The following is a 21,452-nucleotide window of genomic DNA, read 5'->3' on the forward strand; positions in this document are numbered from 1 at the left end:
TTCTCCTGCCTCAGCCTCCTGAGAAACTGGGATTACAGGTGCCCACCACCATGCCTGACTTATTTTTGGGTATTCAGTGGAGACGGGGTTTCACCATGTTGGCCAGGCTGGTCTCGAACTCCTGACCTCCAGGTGATCCACCCGCCTTGGGCTCCCAAAGTGCTGGGATTACAGGGTTGAGGCAGTGCGCCCAGCCAGATTTAAGGGACTTTCCAGAGGTTTGTGTGACTGGAGCCTGCAGGGCAAGCGAGAGAATCAGGAAATGAGGCTGGAGAAAGAGAAGGGCTGGGTCATGCAGGGTCTCACGTTAGGATGTTGGAGCTTTTCACGAGTGCTCCCGCCTTGGCATCCGTCATAGCTACTCTGTGTACCAGCTTCCCCACTGGTGAAATAAAGGGCTGATGCAGGGATGGACTGAGATAGTGTGTGCCCAGTAAAGGTGAGCTTTTTCGTTTTGAGCCCATAGAGCCGTGGGTGCCATTGAAAGTGAGTGATCTGTTTGGAGGCAGCTTCTGAAGTGACTGTTTTGGTCCCTGTAAGGAGTGCAGATTGTCACAGGGCCAGGGTAGAACAGAGAGGCCAGTCAGGAGGCATTTGCAGTCAAACAGCTGGAGGTGGTGGTGGCTTGGTTTATGGTGGTGTCAGGAGAGTGGCTGAGCAGTGAATGGATTTGGGAAAGATTGAGGAGGTAAAACCCACATGACCTGGTCACTGAATGTGGGCTGGGTGGGCTGGAGGGATGGTAAGAAAGAATGAGAAGAAAAACGTACTGCAGGTTACTTGAGGTCCCTTTGTGAGGAGGAATGTTTGTGTTTATGATGAAGATGTCTAGACTTTGAAAGGCCATTTGTAGTGCCTTTTTTTTTTTTTTTTTTTTAACAGCCAAGAACTCCTCTTTCTCTATGCCCTAAACATACGCATTTTTTTTTGCCCTGATTTATCACAGAGGGATGGACGTTCATTTGCTTTAATGAGAAATGCGGAATGCCATTAAGAAAGCATATTAAATTAATCTGGATTGCTGTGAGGGAGTTAAATCTATTTAGATGTGTACCAGTGTTACTATAATAGTTTGGTCTCAACCCATTTCTGGCCTGCGGCTGCGGGAGGTGGACTCCCAGCTCGCTTGCTTTGAAAGATCCCAGCAACAAGCACTTTTGGCATTTCCAGCCAAACCCGCTTTGTGCAGCGAAGGAAAAGTTGAGCAGGGCCTCTGTTGTTTCCCCCCAAATCGTTTGCCAGAAATGTGGCTGGAGCTTCACTGCTGATTTTCTCAGTTTTAATATTGCTGCAGAAAGCCTGTACCCACACTCAGCCATATTATTAATCTACAGCTCCGGCCTGGACTGTGATGTGTTTTTCCTTTGAGTGACACAACGTTATTTTCCATTAAGACTCAATGCAAGTAGACGCTCATGCACTGTCACCACCACTCCCCCTGATTGGTAGAGGGAAGTCAATGAGTGCTTCTCATTTGGTGTTCATGTTGGAGGTTTGTTTTTTTTGAGACGGAATCTCTCTCTGTTGCCCAGGCTGGAGTGCAGTGACGTGATCTCGGCTCACTGTAACCTCTAACTCCCTGGTTCAAGCAATTCTCCTACCTCACCCTCCCAAGTAGCTGGGTTTACAGGTGCACACCCAGCATGCCCAGCTAATTTTTGTATTTTTAGTAGAGACGGGGTTTCACCATGTTGGCCAGGATGGTCTTGATCTCCTGACCTCATGATCTGCCCACCTTGGCCTCCCACAGTGTTGGGATTACAGGCGTGAGCCGCTGCGCCTGGCCTGGAGTTGTTTTTAAAAGCATATTTCTCTCAAAGTAACTCTGGGGTGTCCCGCTGTGACTTGGGCTAAGCTTTGGATTTTCTGGAGGTGGAAAGTCAAACTTCATATAGAATTTGGAGACTGGGCACTATTGCTCACGCCTGTAATCCCAGTACTTTGGGAGGCTGAGGTAGGTGGATCATTTGAGGCCAGGAGTTCGAGACCCTGGGCAACATGATGAGACCCTGTTTCTACTAAAAATATAGACATTAGCCAGGTGTGGTGGTGCACGCCTGTAATCCCAGCTACTTGGGAGGCTGAGGCAGGACTTACCGCTTGAACCTGGGAGGCAGAGGTGTCCTGTGTCCAAACCCCAAGAAGCATATCAGCTGGTTGAAGATAAAATCAGTCACACTGTATGGAGATTGGAGTTGCTGTTACTACACCTCATCCCCACCCCTGCTAGGCATCCACAAATAGTCATCTTCAATGAGATATCCCTCCTGCCCCTGGCTGCCTTATTTCATCTGCACCCAACCATAACCATTGCTTGTCAGTGGGTCTCAACCTTGGCTGCACCTTGAAATCTCCTGGGGAGATTAGACAGTACCAAGGCTCTCTCTCACTTAGCATGATGTTTTCAAGGTCCATCCACGTTGTAGTATGCACCAATACTTCCATTGTATGGATACAGCACATTTTGTTTATTTATTCTTCAACCAAATGGCCATTTCGGTTGTTGCCACCTTTTGGTTATTATATATATTATATAATTCCATTTATGTGAAATGTCCAGAATAGGCAAATCTATAGAGGCAGAAGGCAGGTAAGTTGTTGCCAGGACCTGGGGGAAAGGGGAAGGGATGGAGAGTGCTTGACAGGTACAGGGTTATTTTTTTTGCGGGGCGGAGGTGTTAATGAAAATGTTTTGGAACTGGACAGAGATGATTGCTTAACATTGTGAATGTATTTAATGACCCTGAAGTCTATGCTTTCACACAGGGACTTGTATGTTATGTGCATTTGGCCTCATTAAACAAATACTGCCAGGAGCAATGGCTCATGCCTGTAATCCCGGCACTTTGGGAGGCTAAGGTGGGCGGATCACTTGAGGCCAGGAGTTCGAGACTTGCCTGGCCAACATGGTGAAAACCTGTCTCTATTAAAAATACAAAAATTAGCCAGGCGTGGTGGTGCATGCCTGTAATCCCAGCTACTTGGGAGGCTGAGGCAGGAAAATGGCCTGAACTTGCGAGGCAGAGGTTGCTGAGCTGAGATTGCACCACTGCACTCCAGCCTGGGTGACAGAACAAGACTCCGTCTCAAAAACAAAAAACAAAACAAAAACAAAAAATACTCATGCCCATGTTTCATCCCTCAGAGATTCTGTAATAATTGATCTGGGATGCAGAGCCTGGACACTGGGGTTTTCAGATCTCCCCAGCTGATTCTGATATGCAGCTGTGGTTGAGAATCTCCTTTTGGAATGAACTTGTTCGTGTTTTACTTGTGTTCTTTTCTAGCCTCTAGCATGCCTGTGCCTTTCTGTTTCCCTTCACGTCTTTGGGGGGTAATTTTTTCAATACAGTCTAACAACCAGCTGCCTCAAAATGCACTGGGATCCCTCTTAACCAAGTAGCTCCCCATCTCCAACTCTCACCTGCCAAGTCAGAATCTTGTGGGTGGGGCCCAGGACTGTACATATTTAAACAGGCAGTGACCTGGGAACTATTTCTGAACACCCCTAGGTTTCCCCTTGTTTGCCCTCTCCTTTCGTGTTTGGACCCCTTTGTGTGCTGACCACTGGGCTGTTGCATGTGGACATAGCATAAAGAAGACAGGCCAGCTGCAGTAGCTCATGCCTGTAATCCCAGCACTTTGGGAGGCCGAGGTAGGCAGATCACTTGAGGCCAGGAGTTCAAGATCTGCCTGGCCACCATGACGAAACCCCATCTCTACCAAAAATACGTAATTAGCTGGGTGTGGTGATGCACACCTTCGATCCCAGCTACTCAGGAGGCTGAAGCTGGAGAATCCCTTGAGCCCAGGAGACAGAGACTGCAGTGAACTGAGATTGCATCATTGCACTCCAACCTGGGTGACAGAGTGAGACTCTTAAAAAAAAAAAAAAAAAGACAGAGATGGTCCTTCCTTTATGGAGCTCTCAGTAAAACAAGAGAGCTCACGATGTCCTGGCATTTGTCAGAAATACATTTGGTATGTGTAGTTGGGGTCACATGCTTGATGTACATATTGAAAGCTTCTGGGTAGGAAGAGAACAATCATCACAGCATCACAGCTTGGCATAACTGTCTCCCAGAACAGGTCCCCCTGGGGAGACTAAGACCACAACTCTGAAATCAGAGCTCAAATCCAAGTTCTACATTTCCCTTAGTAATGTACATGATGTAAAACAGTTTCTATATTAGTTATCTGTTGCTGTGTAACAATATTGCTGCAAACTCTGTGGCTCGAGACAGCACACAGTTACCACTGCACGATTTCTGTGGGTCAGGAATCCAGGCGTCACTTTGCTGGGTTCAGTGCAGGGCTACAGCCATAGTGTCAGCCAGGGCTCGGTTCTCATCCGGAGGCTTGACCGGTGATGGATCTGCTTCCAGGCTCATCTGGTTGTTGGCAGCATTCAGTTCCTTGCAGGCTGCTGGACTCAGGGCCCCAGTTTCTTGCTGCTCTCAGCTTCTTGCCACATGGGCCTCTCCATCTGGCCGCTCATGACATGGCAACTTGCATCTTCAAAGCCAGCAAGACAGACAGCTTCTTAGCAAGACAACATCCTATCTAACATAATCACTACATCCCATCAACTCTGGCATATTCTCTTGGTTATAAGAAAGTCCTAGGTCCCATCCACGTTCACAGGGAGGGGGTTATACAAGGGTATCAGTACCAGGATGGGAGGCATCTGGTTGCCATAGTTTTCTCTACATAGAATGGGATAATTATGCTTCTTACCTCCAGGACTGTAGTGCATATTAAATGAGAGGATGCATGAATACCACTTATCAGAGAGTAAGGACCTCATAAATATTAACTTCTCTGTTCTTTATTATTACTACCATTGTTAATATCATCAGGTCAACACTGGTCATTGGTCTCCTGCCTGTGAAAGGTGTCTCCCTCCATTGCCCCTGGGTTCCCCGTGAGCTTCTCCTGTGTTGATCTCACGGATGTCCTCTTCATCCAGTCTTGGAGATGTAATCTTGAGCCCTGAATCTTTTTTCCAATCTGACTTGTCTGAAGCATGCACTAAGCTAGCTGGACATTCAGATTGGGGGTAGCATTTTATAAAAAGCAGCATCTCCATCTGTGTTAGATGCATCTTTGAGGGACTATGTTTCTGGTGGCCTCTCAGGACTTGGTCTCTTCCTCATTTAGGATTCTTTGCTAGAACAGCAGGAGACAGCTTCCCATTCTGTCCTGTAAGTCTGCATCCTCACTGCCTTCAAATTTCCCACTTGGGAGATGTTTACATCCCCAGAACCTGTTGAATCTTTTTAATTGAAAAGTGTATGAATGCTCTGGGCCAGATACTGTGCTTAGTTCCAGGGATCTGGAAAAATCAACGAGACAAATCCTTGGTTCTCACTGAGCTCACAGTTCAATAGAGGAATTTATTTTTTAATTAAAAAGTTGTTTTTATAATAGAACTCTTGAACATATTTCTCCTTTCTGACATTTTGTATTATTTGACCAACCTCTTTTCCCCTCCTGCTGCTCCTGCCAACCACCTTTCTTTCTTTCTTTCTTTCTTTCTTTCTTTCTTTCTTTCTTTCTTTCTTTCTTTCTTTCTTTCTTTCTTTCTCTCTCTCTCTCTCTCTCTCTCTCTCTCTCTCTCTCTCTCTCTCTCTTTCTTTCTTTCTTTCTTTCTTTCTTCTCTGAGTTAATTTTTTTTTTTTTTTTTTTTTTTTTGAGATGGAATCTCGCTCTGTCACCCAGACTGGAGTACAGTGGTGTAATCTTGGCTCACTGCAACCTCTGCCTCCTGGGTTCAAGTCATTCTCCTGTCTCAGCCTCCTGAGTAGCTGGGATTACAGGCATGCGCCACCACACCCAGCTAATTTTTGTATTTTTAGTAGAGACGAGGTTTCATCATGTTGGTCAGGCTGGTCTTGAACTCCCGACCTCGTGATCTGCCCGTCTCGGCCTCCCAATGTGCTGGGATTACAGGCATGAGCCACCGTGCCTGGCCAACTCTTTTAGATTCCACATATATTTGAGATCATGTGGTGGTTTGTCTTTCTGAGTTTGGCTTAGTTTGCTTTTCATAATGTCCTCCAGGTTCATCCATGTTGTTGCAAATGACAAGATTTTCTTCTTTTTAAAGGCTGAATGGTCTTCCATTGTATATATATTCCTTATCTGTTCATCTTTTGATGGGCACTTAGGTTACTGCTGTGTATTGGCTATTGTGTAGTGAGCACAGGAGTGCAGATATCTCTTCAACAGACTGACTTCAGCTCCTTTGGATATATACCCAGATGTGTGACTGCTGGATCCTATGGCAATTCTACTCTTAATTTTTTTAGGAATCTCTGTACTGTTTCCCATAATGGCTGTACTAATTTACATTCCCAAGATAGCATGCAGGCATTCTCTTGCATTCTCACCGGCACTTGTTACCTTTCATCTTTCTTAGCATAGTCATTTTTTTTTTTTTTTGAGATGGAGTCTTGCTCTGTCTCCCAGGCTGGAGTGCAGTGGCTGGATCTCGGCTCACTGCAAGCTCTGCCTCCCGGGTTCACGCCATTCTCCTGCCTCAGCCTCCCGAGTAGCTGGGACTACAGGTGCCCGCCACCACGCACGGCTAATTTTTTGTATTTTTTGGTAGAGACGGGGTTTCACCGTGTTAGCCAGGATGGTCTCGATCTCCTGACCTCGTGATCCGCCCATCTCGGCCTCCCAAAGTGCTGGGATTACAGGCTTGAGCCACCGCGCCCAGCCTATCATAGTCATTCTAATAGGTGTCAGGTAATACATCATTGTGGATTTAATTTACAATTCCTTGATAATTAGTAATTTTAAGCAGTTTTCATATCACCTGTTGGTCATTTTTATGTCTTTTAGAAATGTCTACTTAGATCTTTTGCCCATTTTTTGAGTTGTTTTCTTACTGTTGAGTTGTTTGAGTTCCTTATATGTTTTGGAGTTCCTTGTATATATTCTAGCCTTATCAGATGTATGGTTTGCAAATATTTTCTCCCATCCCATAGGCTGTTTCTTCAATGAAGGAGTTTAGACTTGAGGCCAAGTCTAAACTTGTACTCTCCCTTTTAAACATAGAAAGCAAGGTGTAGCCCAGACACTTTTGTAGGCAACAGTGTCAAGCTAGAATTGAATACAATGTTATTTTTCCATTGAATTAACTTTTTGTAGTCATAGCAGTAAACAGTGAGTCCTTTGGAAAGAAATGTATTTAGGTAAAAGACGTGATAAGCTGCCCTTTCCACAAAAGGCAGCCACACTTAAGCACCCATTGATGATTGCTAGATCTACTGATGGTTTAAGAAAATTTGGAAGTTTGGATTTTTATGTGAAATTTTCTAATTATTACATGTTAGATCAAATAAAGAATAACTTGCGGTTCAAACAAAATACATTGTAGGCAGTTGGTTTGTAACTTCTGTAGTGAGAGTTGTAACAAGAGACTATTAAATTTTGAAGGAATAGTAAGATTAAATCTTGGGAGAGTGTTGGTGTAAATAAGTCTAAGAATGATGGCGTTTTGATTTCTAGAGCACTCCAAACTAAACATCTCCGCCTCCCCTGCCCCTCCCCTCTCCTCCCCCCCCTCCCCTCCCCCCTCTCCTCTTCCTCTCCCTCCCCCTCCCCTGCCCCTCCCCTCCCCTCTCCTCTCCTCTCCTCTCTTTTCCTCTCCTCTCCTCTCCTCTCCTCTCATCTCCTCTCCTTTTTTTCATTTCACTTCTCTTCTATGTAGAGTTTGGTTCTTCACAACTTGGCTGGAAACATTCGTGAAGACTACCTGGAATGCTAGAGGTTGGCTTGTTGGGAGAAACAAAGGAAAAGAGGCAGAAAAAAAGCAATAAAAATGATACTGAGAATGTTGAGAAATTCAGTGTTTTGCAGAGTGCAGACAGGACTGAGTTTGAGATAGCTGGAATTGTGTGTTCTATGTGATTTAAAAAATATATACATTAAAATGCACAGATCTTAAGCATTCAATTTGATAGGTTTTGACTTTCGTACACCCACACAACCATCATGCCAAACAAAATTTAGAATGTTTCTATGGCCCTGGAAAATTCTTTCGTAGCCCTGTCATACAACCCTGTAGACTTCCAGGGGCAACTACTGTTCTAACAATTTCCATCACAGTAAATTAAATTTGCCAGTTCTTGGGATTCATTTAAATGGAATCATATGGTGTGCACTCCTTTATGCCTGGCCTTGTTTTTGCTAAAAAAAAAAAATGTTTTAGAAATCAGTCCGTACTATGCATGTCAGTGGTTCTCTTTTTTTTTTTCCCACATTTAGTTGATAAGTGGCAGTCCATTGAATGCATACTTTATTATTTGTTATTTATCTACCAGTCAATAGGCATTTGTTTCCAGTTTTTGCTTATTATGAATAAAACTTCTGTGACTAAATATTTACCAAACTGTGTGTGAATGTATTCTCATTCTCTTAGGTACATACTCGGAGTAGAATTGCTGAGTCATAGGGTAGCTGTGTGTTTCACTTTATGAGAAGCTGTTAAACCGTTTTCCAGCTCTTCCGGGGACGTTGTCTGCAGGCACTCAGAATGGTCCAGCCTTTGACATACCGACGTAGGCTTTCCTACAATACAGCCTCTAACAAAACTAGGCTGTCCCGAACCCCTGGTAATAGAATTGTTTACCTTTATACTAAGAAGGTTGAGAAAGCACCAAAATCTGCATGTGGTGTGTGCCCAGGCAGACTTCGAGGGGTTCGTGCTGTAAGACCTAAAGTTCTTATGAGATTGTCCAAAACAAAGAAACATGTCAGCAGGGTCTATGGTGGTTCCATGTGTGCTAAATGTGTTCGTGACAGGATCAAGCGTGCTTTCCTTATCGAGGAGCAGAAAATTGTTGTGAAAGTGTTGAAGGCACAAGCACAGAGTCAGAAAGCTAAATAAAAATAATGAAACATTTTGAGTAATAAAAATAAAAAGACATGCTGTATGTAAAAAAAAAAAAAAAAAAAAAAAAAAAAAAAACCAAAAAAAAACCCACCATTTTCCGAAGTGGTTTCACCAGTCTCACAAGCCACCTATAAAAGTTCCAGTTGTTTCACATTCTCACCAACATCTGCCCTTACCGTTATTTTTGATGACGGCCATTTCAGTCACTGAGTGTTCTATGTTGACTTTGTATCTAGAAATATTTCTAACTCAATTTGGTGAGCTTTTTGTAGATTTCATGGGCCTTTCTGATGTATACAATCCTGTCATTTGCAAATAATGATAGCTTTTCTTCTTTTCCTTGTAATTTTTATGCATGTTTAAATTTTTTTCCCCTATTGAATTAACTAGGAATTCTAGTAAAATTGTGGATACAAGTGGGGGTAATGGACATCCTTGTCTTATTCCTGATCGTAAGGGGAAAACATTCATTGTTTTACTGCTAAATATGATGTTAGCTGTAGGTTTTTTTTTTTTTTTTTTTTTTTCCTAGTAGATGCAGTTGATCCCACTGAGGAAGTTTCCTTTTATTTCTAGTTTCCCCTTATTTCTAGTTTCCTCAGGGTTTTTATAAAAATCATGAATGAGTGTTACATTTTGTCAAATGCTTTTTTTGGCATATATTGAGAAAATCATATGTTTTTTTTTTTTTTTTTTCCCTTTTTTTCTCTTAGCATGTTGAGTTACTCTAACTGCTTTTTGAATGATGAACCAGTCTTACATTCCTGAGATAAATCTCATTTGGTCGTGTTGTGTTATCCTTTTAATGGATTGCTATGTTCGATTTACAAATATTTTATTAAAGATTTTTGCATCAACTTTCATGAAGGATATTGATGGTTTTTTTTTTTTTTCTTTTTTTTTTTTGTATGCATGTATGCCAGCCTTAAAAATGGGTTGAAAATATCCCCATCTCAGGACACAAGGGCATAACAATGATACAATGGATTTTTGGGGAGTCGGGAAAAAAGTTGGGAGCGAGTGAGGGATAAAGACTACATACGGGTACAGTGTACAGTGCTTGGGTGATGGGTGCATCAAAATCTCAGAAATCACCACTAATGAATTTATTCGTGGAATTGTGTGTTCTATGTGATTTTAAAAATATATACATTAAATATATACCAATCACCACGCATTCCCCAAAAACCTATTGAAATAATAATAATAAAAAGAAAAGTGTCCTCATCTCTATTATTTTCTGAAAGAATTTAAGTAATATTTTTATTACTTATTTTTTGAAGATTTGATGAAATTTGCCAGTGAAGACGTCTGGGACTTGGCTTTTCTTTGTGGGAAAGTGTTCACTTATGAATTCAATTTTTATATGATAACTGTAAAACTTTTCATATTTTCTAGTTGCTTTTTTTGATTTTGGTACTTTGTGGTACTTTGTTCATTTCATCTAGGTTGTTGAATTTATTCACAAAATGAATGACAGTTTTGAAAAACAAGATTTTTCAAAAGCAAAATGTCGTTCATTTTGTCTGTTTTATTATTCTTTTAGTGTCTGTAGTGATGTCCTCTCTTTAATTGCTGATATTAGCAATTTGTGTGTTTCTTTCTGTCTGTCTCTGTCTCTCTCTCTGAATCTCAGTCTCTCTCTCTCTCTTTCTCCCTTTCTCTCTCTCCCTCCCTCCTTCCCTCACTCTCTCCCTCCCTCCTTCCCTCACTCTCTCCCTCCCTCTGTCTCTCTCTCTGTCTCTCTGTCCTGATCATTCTTTCTAGGTTTATTTTTGGTAGACAGCTCTCAAAGTGGCTTCCAATAGCCTCTGCCTCTTGTTATCCACATCCTTGTGTAATCTCCTCCTTTCATGTTTGAACTAAACCTGGTGACTCAATTCTAATGAATAGAACATAGAGAAAGTGATGGGATGTTACTTTCGAGACCAGTTTACAGAAAGATCCTTGCTTCCATCTTCTTTGTCCTTTCTTGCTTTCCTACTTGCTTGTTCTAATGGAAGCCAGCTACCATCATGGAGAAGTTCACATGGCAAGGAATTGAGGGAAGCCTGCAGCCAGCAGCCACTGAGGCCCTCAGTCCAATAGCCTGCACGTGTTTACAGACTTCCAACAGTTATATAAGTGAGCTTGGGGCCGGGCGCAGTGACTCATGCCTGTAATCCCAGCACTTTGGGAGGCCAAGGTGGGCAGATCACGAGTTCAGGAGATCAAGACCATCCTGGCTAACATGGTAAAAACCTGTCTCTACTAAAAATACAAAAAATTAGCCAGGCGTGGTGGTGGGTGCCTGTAGTCCCAGCTACTTGGGAGGCTTAGGCAGGAGAATGGCGTGAACCCGGGAGGCAGAGCTTGCAGTGAGCTGAGATTGCACTACTGCACTCCAGCCTGGGTGCCAGAGTGAAACTCCGTCTAAAAAACAAAATAAAATAAAATAAAATAAAATAAAATAAAATAAAATAAAATAAAATAAAATAAAATAAAAAAGTGAACTTGGTTACAAAGCTCCATCTCCTTAGTAAATCCTTGAGTTAACTGCAGCCCTGGCTGACACCTTGATTGCAGTCTTATAAAAGAACCACATGTTACAGCTACCTAGATGAAACCCTATAGAAACTGTGAGACAACAAATGTTTGCTGTTTTAAGTCACTAAGTTTTAGGGTAATTTGTTGTACAGCAATAGATAGCTAATAGAGTGTTTATTGATTTTATTCATTAAGAAACCAACTTTTGTTGATTTTCCCTATTCATGTTTTTTATTTCACTGATTTCTCTCTTACTTTTATTTTCTTTCTTATAATTACTTTAAGCTTCATTTGCTCCTCTTTAGCTTTTTAAGTTCCAGTTTAGATCATTCATTTTATAGCTTTCTTATTTTTTAATATAGGCATTTAATGTAGTAAACATCCAGGCTAGTGTTGGTTTATCTATGTATCACAAATTTCTATATATTGTTTTTTGGTTATCATACAGTTCAAAGTATTTTCTAATTTCCCTCATATTTTAGTCTTTGGGCATTTAGAAGTGACTTATTTAATTGCTAAATGTTTGGTAATTTTCCAGATAACTTATTTTTAGTGATTTTAAATTAAATACTATTGTCAGAGAAATCATGTTTTTGATTTCACTATTTTCTAAGTTTAATGAGACTAGCTTTATGGAGCAGCAGCATATGGTCTATCTTAATGAATGTTCCATAAGCACTTGAAAAGAATGTGTATTCTGTGGTTTTTGGGTCTGTCATACTATAAATATCAAGTAGGTCAAGTTGGTTGATTGTGTCATTCAAATTTAATACATGCCTACTAATTTTTTCTGGTTGCTTTAACAGTTACTTAGAATGGAATGTTAAAAGTCTTACAGTGCAGTTGATGAATTTGTCTTTCAATTATTGCATCATATATTTTGAAGCTGTGTTAATAGATACAGCATACATTTTTAGGGTTATTTTGTCTTGTTTATAAATTGACACTTTATTATTATTAAATGACCATTTTTACCCCTAGTAATGCTCTTTGTCTAGAGGTTGATTTTGTCTGATATTATTCATGCCAAACCAGCTCTCTGACAGTGTTTGCACAGTATCTAAAGTGTTTCTCACCTTTTATAGTTTAATCTGTATGTGTTGTGTATTTAAACTGTGTTTCTTATAGACAGCATATAGTTAATCTTGGTTTTTTTTGTTTAATTTGTCAATCTGTGCCTTGCACCTGGAGCGTTTAGGCCATTTATATTTAATGTAATTATGGATATGGTCAGGTTTAAGTCTATCTTGGCTTTTATTTTCTATTTGTATCCTCCATTCTTTGTTCTTCCGTTTCTCTTTTACCACCTTCTTTTGGGTTAATACTTCTTTCCTAGTATTTTGTGTGTACTTTTTTGGGTGTTGCTTTGGTTGATAAAGAAAACTTCAAGCTGGAAAATGACCTATATTATTTACGATTCAGGAATACAGCTGCCTTAAGCTTAGACTCACAGAGGCTGCTGGTCTTTACTGGAGTGGATGCCTCACTGGTTTTATTAATATTATCATCATGGTGTTGATGGATTCCTATAGCACAGGGCACATTGGATATTATCCTTATTCTCCCTGGGATTTTCTGTCAGGCTGTGCCACATGAGCTGCACAGGCAGAGGATTATTTGCAGACAAGCCATACAAGGCTCAGTCTGCAGTAAATGCTAGTCTTTTGGAGTCTGTATTTCAGTTCCACGGTCAAGCTGTGTCTCTCTCTAGGGGCTTCCAGACTTCTGTTTGCTGTCACCTCTCTTTCCATCACAGCTGCTTCCCTCAGTTTGTTAGGAGGCAGGGAACATTCTGAAACCCTGGAGAAAAGCTGGCTGTGGGAGTCACAGATGCCAGTGTTTTAGGTAAACTTCAGACATGCTTCTGACATTGAGGGGCTTGATTCCAAACAGCACTCGGGTCCCTTCCTCTCTCCCCCACCACAGTGCATATTATATGAAAAAGGAACCAGGCCTTGTAGGTGTTGAATTATTATTCACTCCATTCCTCTTCTTTTTTTTTTTTTTTTTTTTGCTTTGTTTATGACTTAGATTAATTCTGAATCTCTTGTACCTGGACTCCTATGAAAATTCCAATATAGCAAAAATGATTAAAATTGAATTGCCCATAGAAGCTGAGATACCTTTTTTCCCCTGGAGCTAGGTTCAGCATCTAAATAAGGGAGGAGGCCCACACCCTGCATATCAGCCTTTCAAACAAGGCACAGTGGGAGTACCTGAGTTCGGATCCATAAATACAAAACAGGAAATCTTAAATGGAACCTCTCTCGATTTTTTCTTAAAGATCTAATATGAGATTATAGCTTTGATCATAACTTAATTTTTCATTTCCATTTGAACTTTAATTTTACTTAAATTTCCTTCTGACAAATCTCCAAAGGAATATTTAAGTGACACAGCATAATGCTGGCAGATTATTCATATATCAGTCCTCAGGCTACCAAGGAAGGCTTCATCACCTCAGAGTGAGTTTTACTGGAATCTGTAGCTCACAAAATATTGCTTTCTGACAGCTCCTGTGCAGTAGAATTTAAAGGCTTAAGTTTTGGGAGGATTTACACATTGGTAGCATCCTCTGCTATACCTTTTAGGGATATTAAATCAGAAGGCCTCCCAGTAGTAGTCCTGTAGATGGGTGTTCTGTAGTCCTCCCACATTTATATTACAGGTATGTGGGCCTTGGAACAGCTCTTTGTCCTCCTACTTTTTGAACTTCATTGGGGTAACTGTGTTCTTCTGTCCTGTGCCCTTTAGGGGAGTTGAGTCTGTCGTGGTGATCGTATCTCAGTGCTGCAGAAAGCCAGCTTTGCTTTGTTCATTTGTTCATTCATTCATTCATTCATTCATTCATTGAATAAATACCTATTAAGCTCCTCTTATTACCAGATACTCTTCTAAGTCCTGGGGACATTAGTAGTGAATAAATCAGATACTGTGGCTCTGTTCATGGAGCTCATGGGCTAGTAGGGAAAACAGAAGAAATTAGACTCATAAACATACAACTAAATCTATCATAACTGATGATGAGAGCTGTGAAGGAAATAATTTCTCTGTGGAAGAGGAATTTCAGCTGAGACCTGGAGGACTGGTAGGAGTTAGCCAGATAAAGTGATTTTTTTCCCCCAAACAATATAGAGACATGTTTTCATTTGCATTGCTCCTATTTCCCACGAATTTGAACCTCTTCATGACGTTACTGGCAATTTGAATCTTGTTTCTTGAAATTTGCCTATTCATGTCCTTTACCTTTTTTTCCATTCTTTGTCTTTTGCTTATTGACTTGGGGGAGTTTTGCCTTTCACAAGTAGGTTTTCATCCACCTGCAGCTTGTGTGATGTAGCATGACTGAGGTGGGCTTTGAAGGGGGTAGATGCTGAAGGAAGATGGCGCGTGTGGAGAAGTCTGAATGGGTAGCCTTACAGAATGCTGGTTTGGTCAGATCAGCCTGGGACCAAGTTGAGTACCACATGTTTCAGAATCAGTGAGGGACTGGTTTCACCTGCTACACTTAATTACAGAAGCTGGGGCTCATATTAAACAGAGATCAAGTGTTCCTATTCTGAGCCTGGCACCACACAGGCTTTTGTTGTGATTAGCAACATCTTGGTAGAGATTCTTCCCATGGAGTTTCTGAAATAGCTGCTTTCTGTCTTCTGCTGGGGGTCACTTACATCTACGGAGGATGACTGAGGAGGGGGTCTGGCTGGAAATGATGGGGGGCTATTTTCATCTCAACTCTGTATCTCTAGATGTTTCCCTGGACTTCCTTAAAGACCATGTTTTACCCTATTAATTAGCAAAACAAAGTGGTTTTCAGAAACCTGCTGTTAGGATTTGTGAGATTTTATCAAATCTTCTCCATATTTCTTGCCCTTGCAAGAGATGTTTTGTGAAATTATTTTCTTGTGAAAAATAAAGTCCGTTGAAGAAGAAATGGGAAATCCCACAGATGCAGAAGCAAGGGGCACACATGCAGATGGAAACTTCTGGATGATAGGCAGCCATTTAAGGTTTTAAACAGGGAGTTATACTTCAGTTTTAGAATGGTGAGTAAGCCAGATGCGGTGGCTTATGCCTATCATCCCAGCACGTTGGGAGGCCTAGGTGGGAGGATTACTTGAGCCTAGGAGTATGGGACCAGCCTGGGAACATAGTAAGACCCCATCTGTACAAAAAATTCAAAAATCAGCTTGATGTGTGGCACACACCTGTAGTCCCAATTAGGAGGCTGGAGGCAGCAGGATTGCTTGAGTCCAGTTGTTTGAGACCAGCATGGGCAATGCAGTGAAACCCCCCACCTCTATAAAAGATAGACACATGCACAAAAGTAGTTAGGCATGGTGGAGTGCACCGGTAGTCCCAGCTACTTGGGAGGCTGAGGTGGGAGGATTGCTTGAGCCCAGGAGGTTGAGGCTGCGGTGAGCCAAGGTCATGCCATTGCACTCCAGCCTGGGCAATATAGCAAGACCCTGTCTCAAAAAAAATAAATATAGAATGGTGAGTAAAGAAGACTTAGAACCTTCACTGATTTGGATAACAGTCCCTGCCAATATTCCAGATACTCCCTTTCCAAGACAGAGGTCTTCTAGAATTCTTTTTTGTTTTGAGACGAAGTTTCACCCTTGTCACCCAGGCTGTAGTGCAGTGGCATGATCTTGGCCCACTGCAACCTCCGCCTCCTGGGTTCAAGTGATTTTCCTGCCTCAGCCTTCCAAGTAGCTGGGATTATAGGTGCGTGCCACCATGCCCAGCTAATTTTTGTATTTTTAGTAGAGATGGGGTTTTACCATGTTGGCTAGGCTGACCTTGAACTCCTGACCTCAAGTGATCCACGACCCTCGGCCCCCCAAAGTGCTGGGATTACAGGTGTGAGCCACTGTGCCTGGCCGGGGTCTTGTGGAATTCTGACGATTAGAGATCTATCGTGTTAGATTGAGTTAAATGCACAGCAATGCTCTGCAGAGCAAGGCAAGTTGTTTCCGAGAGAGCATGCCCGTTCTGCCCTGCCCTCCATCACCCGGATCACTTTATGCCTTGTGTCTGTTAGAGTCCCCGTCTGCTCTGTTCTGCTTCTTGGAGGACGGTAGGCAAAGCATCACATCACTGTTCACAGCAAGTTTCAGCCTCCTTCATGTTCTCTGTCATCATCAGGGTTTGTGAGGATAATTTGGTCTAAGTCGAGGAGAATCATGTCTAGAAGCAGCAGCCACTGGGGGTGAGGCTTATTTCACCTTCCCCATGGCAGGCATCTCAGCAAAACTTTGGCAATCTTTGCTGGCTGGTTAGTGCAGAAATATGAAATTACTATTTTCACTTCAACTTAAGCTTCTCCGTGGCAGGAGGTGGAGTGGGGGAGCAGGAAAACCAAACAAACCACCGCCAACCTGGCTGTTCCTGGGGCCTGGCAATGGAGTTGGCTACTTCCTTTTTACATTCGAGGTGGTGGGCCCCCAGGCTAGCCACTCTCATTGCTTTGCTTGCATTTCATGCTTGCATGGTTTAGGGAGGCATCTGACAAGTCCTATTTCTGTGCTCAGACCAGGAGACTTTTCTGGCACTCAGGTGTGCAGAGTCGGTTTTACTTCTCTTGAATCTGCTTCACACCCACCTGCCCAGTATTTTCTGGACTCCTGATTCTCTCCCTGCCATCTTCCCCTCCCTCCCTCCATTTAAAAATAATCACGAAGGAAACACATGCTCGTGGCGAAGTTAAAATAAAACAGCAGAGAAGGACGTAGAAGAAAAAATGGATCCTCCCTTACCACTTCCCCTCCTCATACCACTATTTTCTGAGGGTGCCACCTTCACCCCTGTTCATAGTGTGAGGTGCTTTATTCCAGACATTTTGATGCTGTCACCAACACATACCTGATCTCACACACACAGGGAATTGTGCACACATGTGCACATACACACAGGCCTAGGGGTCTTAGATTTTATTTGTTTATTTTGATTTATTACTACATTTTAGAGATAGGGTCTCACTCTGTCACCCAGGCTGGAGTGCAGGCACCATCATATCTTACTGCAACCTCAAAGTCCAGGGCTTAAGCAATCCTCCCACCTCAGCCTCCTGAGTAGCTATGACTACAGGCATGTACCACCATGCCCAGGTAATTTTTTAATTTTTTATTTGTAAACATGAGATCTCACTGTGTGGCCCAGGCTGGTCTTGAACTCCTGGCCTTAGGCAGTCCGCCTGTCTTGGCCTCCCAAAGTGCTGAAATTACAAGCTTGAACCACAGTACCTGACCATAATAGCTGTAATTTAAAATGGTCATGATTGTGGTTAAAAAAATAAAGCAGTACTGAGAGGCTTACAATGAAAAATAATTGACCAGGCTTGGCGGCTCACGCCTGTAATCCCAGCACTTTGGGAGGCCGAGGCGAGCGGATCACTTGAGTTCAGGAGTTTGAGACCAGCCTGGGCAACATAGTGAAGCCCCATCTTTACTAAAAATACAAAAAATTAGCCGGGCATGGTGTCGGGTGCCTGTAATCCTAGCTACTCAGGAGGCTGAGGCAGGAGATTGCTTGAACCCGGGAGGCGGAGGTTGCAGTGAGCTGAGATTGCGCCACTACACTCCAGCCTGGGTACAGAGTGAGACTCTGTCTTAAAAAAAAAAAAAAAAAAAAAAAAAAAAAAAAAAGGAAAAAAGAAAAAAAAATTATTTTCTGCCTTTGCCCATTCCCAAGAGGCAACAACTTTGAATTCTCTTAGCTTCAACCTCCCAGTGGTGGTGATCACCAAGGCTCAGACAATATTTATATATTGCTGGTTCTTGACTGATCTGACTGATCAATTTCAGTCGTTAGTAATTCAGATTTCTGGCTGTGATAGATGAGATTTAGCCTCATCTCAAACCCATGTCTCCCCTTCCTTTAACCTCAACAAATTGCTATTTTGACTATATTTAGTAAAATCAATAAATAGAGTTATATTATTTTGGCTATGTAAATATTATTCTTTTCATAGCCGATAATACTAAAATGACTTTTTTTTTTTCTTCTGGAGTTTATAGTTGCCTTTATTTTTACTTTCAACAATTTGTCTTTGCTATGTGTTACATTTTTTTTCAATATTTGTCTTGTATTAAGTATACAGTCAAGTTTTCCTCTTTTGTGTCTTTTTCTGGAGATCTCTTTCACAGATTCCCAGTACTCCAATTTGCACAGCACTGCTGTCGTCCTGAGACCTCTCTGCTAAATGCAATGTGTTTTCAGCTCTGTGTTTCTCTCCCAACTCCCCTGGGCTTGGCAGTTCCAGGTCGTAAGACCTTGTGGGGTTCTTGAAGGGGATCAGCTTTCTCCTTGGCTGATCCCTTTCCTTTCTCATGTTGTCTTGGCTAGAGTTTCCTCTACTCCACTTCCTGTCAACTTCCTCAAACATACTGCATGAATTTGTTAAAAATCTGTCCTTAACAAGACAGCTCCCTCTCTTTCTGGTAATTCTTGCAGATCCCTGACTTTTAAAATTCCTTTACTATCATTTTATTGGGTTTTAGGAGGTGATAAATGCTTATCCTTTTGGGACGTCTTCTCCTTTAAACCAGAAGTCTTACTTAGTGTTTAAAAAGTTTTTCTCAGTCTCTTTTTATCTCTTGTCGCTATCTCTCTTTCTCTCTCTATTATTTTTCACTTAGATATATCTAGTTGTTGATAACAGTTCTCATAGATGAAGTAGCTCTCCTCTCAGACAAAACTAGGTAGAACTTAGTGGTTATATGCCACAGTAAGTAACACCAAAGTTGATTCATCCTGAAGTTTACCTAAGGGTTCGTAATGCCGTGCCATGCTTTTTATGTGTCTGAATCCCCTAATTTTGTAAAAATTGTTTTTTAATTTTTATAGATTTAGGGAGTACAAGTGCCATTTTGTTCCATAGATATATTGCATAGCGGTGAAGTGTGGGCTTTAAGTGTGACTATCACCTGAATGGTGTACATTGTACCCACGAAGTCATTTCTCGTTCCTCACTCCCCTCCCACTCTCTCACCCTTCTGAGTCTCCAATTTGGTAATGTCATTCAGTGCTTTTCAATTATGATTATAGAGAGTATGATTTTACAAAGGAATGAAATCCAAGAGAAGCAATTTTATTAAACTATACCGTAAGTGTATAGATACTCACACAGAAGACCACAGTTCATCTGACCCTCAAAGACTTTACTTGCCTGGCGTTTTTAGATGTATCACAGGCATTGTTCCTTGGGTCATTTTCAAATTGAAACTGGAGCCAAAGCTTCTTTTTCTGGTCCTTTGATTTAGAGAGAGCTGCTTGTTCATCTCTGCACACTGTGAACTGACAGGGAGCCTGAAAACTGTTTTTGGCTTAGCCATGGATGCACTTTTCCTATTTTTCTCTTAAGGTTCAACTCTAATGTTACCTCCTTCCCAAAATCTTTCCTGATCTGTCCTGGAATGGGCAGCTGAGTGCAGAGGTAAAAAGTGTGGACTTTGATCCTAGCACTTTGGGAGGCTGAGGTGGGCGGATCACTTGAGGGCAGGAGTTCGAGACCAGCCTGGCCAACATGGGGAAACCCTTTCTCTACAAAAAATACAAAAATTAACTGGGCATAGTAGTGCCCACCTGTAGTCCCAGATACTCAGGAGGCTGAGGCAGAGAATTGCTTGAACTCAGGAGGAGGAGGTTGCAGTGAGCCGAGATCATGCCACTGCACTCCAGCCTGGGCGACAGAGCCAGACTCTGTCTCAAAAACAAAAACAAAAACAAAAACAAACAAAAAAAAATTGTGGACTTTGGAATTAGGCAGATGTGTTAAAGTCCCAGCATCAACATTTTCCAAGTACAGTGAACTCAGGCATATACAACATTTCTGAGTCTCTGTTTCCTCACCTGTATCTGGGGGAGGGAGTGAGAATTGTACCTGTCCAGGTCATTTGGCTGGGCTAGAGATTCATGGGCAGAGGCTGCACCCACATACCATTGTAAGGTTAGAATCAATTTCCAATTTATGAGCAACTTGAACAGGAGGGTTAGTGCTCAGCTGGGATGACACCATCTATAAACAGTAGGGTCTTGCTAGACCTGAGAAATTAATTTCTTGCTGTGCTATCATCCATCCTTTCTTTCCTTTATTTTGGAAAAAATACTGGGGTTTGCATTATTTTTCAGAAGGAAAAGTATAGTTTGCACCAACGAACTACACTCTTTTCTTAAAAATTTTTAAAAATTTCAATAGCTTTTGGAGTCTAAGTGGTGTTTGGTCACCTGGATGAGTTGTGTAGTAGTGAAGTCTGAGATTTTAGTGCACCCATCACCTGAAGTGTACATTGTACTCATTATTTAGTTTCTTATCCCTCACCCCCACTGCCCCCACTTCTGAGTCTTCAGTGTCCGTTATACTACTCTGTATGCCTTTATGTACCCATAGCTTAGATCCTACTTGTAAGTGAGAACATGCAGTATTTGGTTTTCCATTTCTGAGTTACTTCACTTAGATTAATGGCCTCTAGCTCCATCCAAGTTGCTGCAAAAGACATTTTTTTATTCTTTTTTATGGCTGAGTAGTATTCCATGGTATGTATGTATGTACTTATGTACGTGTCACATATCACACTCATACACACAGATATGTATATTAATATCACATTTTCTTTATTCACTCAGTGGTCGACGGGCACATAGGTTGGTTCCATATCTTTGCAATTGTGAATTGTGCTACAATAAACATATGTATGCAGGTGTCTTCTTGCTATCATGACTTCTCCTTTGGGTAGGTACCCAGTAGTGGGATTGCTGGATTAAGTGATAGATCTACATTTAGTTCTTTAAGATATCTCCATACTATTTTCCATAGAGGTTGTAGTAATTTACTTTCCTACCAGCAGTGTATAATCGTTCCCTTTTCACCACATCCATGCCAACATCGATTGTCTTCTGATTTTATAATAATAATCATTCTTGCTGGAGTAAGGTGGTATCTCATTATGGTTTTATTTTGCATTTCCCTGATGATGAGTGATGTTGAGAATTTTTTTCCTATGTTTGTTGATCATTT

General features: G+C 41.7%; 2 protein-coding genes across 4 annotated transcripts in view; both read left to right on the plus strand.

Moving 5' to 3' along the window:
- Positions 1 to 21,452, plus strand: part of RBFOX1 (RNA binding fox-1 homolog 1) — a 2,485,439-nt gene that overhangs the window by 53,456 nt on the left and 2,410,531 nt on the right. The gene's annotated exons all lie outside the window — the stretch shown is intronic.
- Positions 8,430 to 9,406, plus strand: LOC103227857 (large ribosomal subunit protein eL34-like). The gene has a single exon (XM_037989545.2). The coding sequence runs from the start codon at positions 8,546 to 8,548 to the stop codon at positions 8,897 to 8,899; it is 354 nt and encodes a 117-aa protein (XP_037845473.2). The 5' UTR covers positions 8,430 to 8,545; the 3' UTR covers positions 8,900 to 9,406.

This window comes from Chlorocebus sabaeus, chromosome 5 (assembly GCF_047675955.1).
Source record: "Chlorocebus sabaeus isolate Y175 chromosome 5, mChlSab1.0.hap1, whole genome shotgun sequence".
In the NCBI taxonomy this organism is placed as follows: Eukaryota; Metazoa; Chordata; class Mammalia; order Primates; family Cercopithecidae; genus Chlorocebus; species Chlorocebus sabaeus.

Bases quoted from the DNA above. Each gene is read 5' to 3' on its own strand.
- LOC103227857 (XM_037989545.2), top strand. From the start codon at position 8,546: ATGGTCCAGCCTTTGACATACCGACGTAGGCTTTCCTACAATACAGCC.